The 4,592-nt window shown below is 55.1% G+C and overlaps 1 protein-coding gene across 1 annotated transcript; it reads left to right on the top strand.

Annotated features, from left to right (window-relative positions):
- Positions 1-228: 228 nt before the first annotated feature.
- SYNDIG1L (synapse differentiation inducing 1 like) lies at positions 229-3,518 on the top strand. The gene is made up of 3 exons (XM_074149745.1): positions 229-657; positions 1,889-2,026; positions 3,360-3,518. The coding sequence occupies exons 1-3, from the start codon at positions 229-231 to the stop codon at positions 3,516-3,518; spliced, it is 726 nt and encodes a 241-aa protein (XP_074005846.1).
- Positions 3,519-4,592: the final 1,074 nt, after the last annotated feature.

The raw sequence follows: 4,592 nt of genomic DNA, 5'->3' as shown, positions 1-4,592 counted from the left end.
CTGGGAAGAGATGAAGAGATGCTCAGTTTGCATTCAGGCTGTGGAGAGGCAGGGAGGGCTCTTGTTTTCTCCAGCACGGCCAAATCTTTCTGTTCCCACTAGCCTTGTCTTGAGATCAGCTCTGCATGGGTGAGAAGCTTTTCTGCTCCCTTGCCTTGCTGAAATAACAGCCTCCTCCCTCCCACTCTCTCTGCTCCTGCAGGATCGCTCCCCCGCACCGCCGGCAGCATGGAGAGCGTACGTGAGCTCCAAAACCCACTTTTGGCCAAGGCCAATGGGCACCTTCACAGCAGCTATTCTTACCACCAGCATCACAGCCAGGACTACCCCAGTCATCGCTGCCAAGGGAAACTGTATTCCTACATCTTCCAAAACACGGGTGGTGCCAGGACTCACCAGCTGCTGGATGCCAGTTCCCTGCAGCTGGCTGTTGAAGCCTTGTACGGCCCCAATTTCATCCTCGTGAAGGATGAGACCACTCTCAAGGCCAAGGACAGCAAGACGGAAAGCTGCGAGACCACTTTTATGGAAAGCAAAGAGGCTCCATCTGAAGGTTCCGATGGGCACGAGGCTCAAGGGTCCTGCCTGGTAGAGAGCGACATCCGCATCCAAACTGTGTCCTACGAGGTGGAGGAAGAGGAGCTCCAGGAGTATGAGGTGAGCTTTACCAGGTGGGATGGCACCAAACTCTTCCTCTGGTAACTCTGGCTATCTGCCCAAGTTCTTGGTCATTTATTTTCCCTTCTTTCCCTAGAGCTTCTCCTCCCAGACCCTACCATCTCCTGCCAGCTTCTCCCTGTGCACCCAATATTTCTTCTTCCTCCTTTTCATTTCTCCTCCCTTTTCCTCACCGCAGACCTCAGAAGGAGGTCAGCTTCCCTGAGGGCATCCTGGCTGCATGCCCACTGGGAGTGAAGGGGAGGTGGGCTCATCTCTGCAGGACCCTTGGGGTGTGGGGGCCCTTTGACAAGGGCAGCTTGTGGCACTCAAGTTAAGGGGAAATAGCAATCCTTGCATAACAGCAAAATTCACGTGCCTGATGGCAGCTGCAGAGGGAAAGCTTAATATAAAGACAGGATGAATCTCATAAAGAATGAGAGCTGGCAAAGCAGCCTCATGCTGCACTCTCTGCCCCACCACAGCTTGAGTGGTGGTGCAGAGGCTGGGAACGTCACCTTGAGAGGTGGGAGCAGGTCCCCAGAGCCTGCTGGAGCTGATGTCTGATCACTCAGCACAGCTCTGCTGCTTTTGGTGCTGGTGGGGGGGGCCTTTTCAGATGGCAGCAGGGGTGTCCCCACCTCTGTGTGCCATTCCCACTGGGACACATCACTTCCAGGCTGGCTTATGGCTGGCCAAGCGGTGCCCAAAGGCAGGAGGGCTGACTGCAGCTGCTCTGAGAAATGCGCTCGCTAAGGGGACAGGACACGTCGCCCCTGTGATGGAGGCTCCGATTCAACCACTCTCCCTCACTTGCTAAATTAGTTTAGCAGGATATTGATCTCCTACTCCCTAATGGGGATAAGGCACTTTGTTTAAGTTTGTTTAAGCAGACAAACAGCCAGTTCTGCCAAAGCTCAAGATATTTCAGTTTAAGACTATCTATCTCCCAGGGAAATCCCAGACCCCCAGCAAGCGAGCTCAGCATTTGCTCTGGCAGGGAGCCGAGAATCCACTCCGCTCCTGAATTTGCTGAGCTACATTTTTTCTCATCAAACTGGGCTGAGGAAGCTAAAATATTTTTGCAACTCACTCCTTGAATTTTCAGGTGGGAAACGTGAGAATATGTGATGGGGCCAGGAGAGAGCAGAAGCTGGGAGGAGAAGGGCTGAGACAGCCTGCAGGGTGGCACGGGGAGGTGGGCATGTGCTGAATCCATCTGGTTTTGCAGAGCGACTCCTCCAGTGACAGCGAAAGTGAGGATCATTTCCTGATGCTTCCCCCCCGGGACCACCTGGGCTTGGCCCTTTTCTCCATGCTGTGCTGCTTCTGGCCCCTGGGGATTGCTGCCTTCTACTTCTCCCAAGGGGTAAGAGATTCCTTTGCTTGCCTGCGTGCACTGAGCACTGGAGCAAGGGCCCTGCAAGCCACAGCAGCCCTCAGAGGGGATCAGGCATCTTTTTGGTTCGAAGGCTCGTCTCTGTGCCATGCCCAGACCCCTGAGGGCTGAGACAAAGGGTGCTCCTGGCTCCTGGATGTCTCCACGACTGCTGTGGGGTTGCAAGTCCTCCAGATCTTGTGTGGGTTACTGGAGGTCAGGCTTTTCCTTTGGGTCTTTTGGGTCTTATTTAGGGAACTGAGGCTCCCCTTAGCCCCTTGCCCAAGTTCTAACCCTCCGCCCAGGCTCAGGAAAATAGCATTTTCCCACCTGTCCTCCAATTCTCCAGTAGTGCAGAGGTCCTACACCACGACCCAGTCTGGGGCAGCTCATGCCCTGGAATCAGGCTGCTCTGCAGATGGGACTCAACAGGCAGCCTGGTCTCCATATCATGCTATAGCTCCCCCATTGCACTTGTTTCTGAGACTCATTGGCTAAGCTGTGCGAGCCAACACCAGGCTGGCAGAGGCTGGAGAGGGTGGTGGCCCTTGGACTGCACAAACTCAGAGGAGCTGCTGCCTTCTTGAGGGCTTAGCCCAGAGCCTGGGCTCACTTACATCACTGTTGACCCAGAATAATTCATGCAGATCCAGGGGATTTACTCTACGTTTGCATAGATGCTGCTGTACCAAGAATAGATGGGGGGGGAGGCATTAAGTTAAATCAAGATGATAGAAACAGAAATGGAAAAGTATATAACATGAGTACCTGGCACAGAGGCGGTGAGAGGCAGGGGAAGCTTTAACTGATTAGGAGCCCGAGGAGTGGCTGATTTCACATCTTTCCATGTGGTGCAGGGTAGCACAGTGCACTCTCCACGTGATGATGTACTTGGTGCAATTTAAATTTAGCTCCATTTGCTATAACAACCACTTTCGTTCACTCCTCATTTTATATATATGTATAGGGTATATTTATATCTGGTTGGTACCATGCAGCCATCGCCCCTGTGCACCCACCATTGGCCTGGGCTGACGAGGGGCCAGCCACCCGCTCACAGCTCCGGCTTGGCACCCAGATGGCTGGGGCTTGCAGACTAACAGCCAAAGCCCACGCTTTCCTTGGAGGCAAAATCCACAGGGAAATGTGTGTAGGTGGCACTGCTGAGCTCAGCTGTCCCGGGCCGATGGACACCTTGCTGTCTGTCCCCAGCCTTCACGGGATGCAGTGGCCGGAGAAGGGGGCCTGACTCCATAGTGAAAGATGCAGGCTAAAAGGCCAGGTTGGTGGGGCTGCGAGCAATGAGCGTTTCTTCTCCTTCCAGACCAGCAAGGCTGTCTCCAAAGGAGATTTCCACCTGGCCAGTTCAGCTTCTCGCCGAGCTCTCTTCCTCGCTGCGCTCTCCATAACCATCGGCACAGGAGTGTACGTCGGGGTGGTGGTAGCGCTGATCGCTTATCTCTCCAAAGGGGGCCACGTATAGCTGACACCCACATGACAGCGCCGCCCCGGCCACCAGCCCTCCTGGGATCGAGCTTTCCTGCGGAGCACAGGGCACCCGTGCCTGCAAGGGCTGCTTGCATGGCAGGACCCCGGCATGCATGCCCTGCGCAGGCTCTTTCCCCTTTCAGACAAACAGCAGACCCCCGTTCTTCCCGAGGCTGTGGGGTACCACCATCTGACAGCAGGGAACTGGGCACCGGCCTGGCTGCTGGGACCAGGAGGAGCACATTTGGCTGCTGGAAGACATGCAGGAGAGATGCTGCATACTGCTGCTGGGCTGGTGCCACCACCCCTGTTCTGGGGACATCGCTTCCCCTCCCAGTCCCACAGCTGGGAGATCCACCACTGGTGCCCAGGCTTGACCCATGAAGGGGGCACACAGGGAGGAGAGGGGATATGGCGCCGGAGAATGACCCTGGGAGGCTGGTGTCCTGGTGGATTCTCCAGGCTCCCATGATGGGGACAACATTCTCATTTCAGTGTCACGGGGCGGCAACTGGCCCTTCAGCTGCAGCGAAGTAGGAGGCCACAGCATGGACATGACCGAAGGGCATGCTCTCTGCATCCCTGTGCAGACAGACCTCTGTCCAAGGGACATCCCACTTGCTGGCCCATCCCAGGCAAGAAACAAGGAGGAAGGCAGACTGGTTGTTGCACACCATCATTCCCATCGTTGGAGCAAGTTGGCAAAGACAACAAGGTTTTCTCTGTGTTAATAATGACTGTCATGATAATTGCAAGTCAGAGTCCCCATAAGGTTGGTGTCACACAGTGCTGGGCCCTAAAAAGACTTGTAATGCTAATTTCTAACCAAGAAATGACCTGGGAGGGGTGAGGGCCTGAAGGACTCCACTCTCAGCATTAGGTCATGGCCTCGCACACAAAGAGGGACGGAAAGAAAAGGCTGACATGACACGCAGAGCCTGGGGTGGGAGTGCTGTTTGCCAGGGGATGAGGTCCAGAGAAGGGGAAGACTTGGAGGAAGCCCGAGACACAGGAGTGACCCTAACACGCTTCTTCCCATGCCTCCATCCAAAGGCTCTGCTGACAAGGA

This window comes from Numenius arquata, chromosome 6 (genome assembly GCF_964106895.1).
Source record: "Numenius arquata chromosome 6, bNumArq3.hap1.1, whole genome shotgun sequence".
NCBI lineage: Eukaryota > Metazoa > Chordata > Aves > Charadriiformes > Scolopacidae > Numenius > Numenius arquata.
Note: the sequence above shows the minus strand (reverse complement) of the source record. Positions and strands in the feature narration are given on the sequence as shown.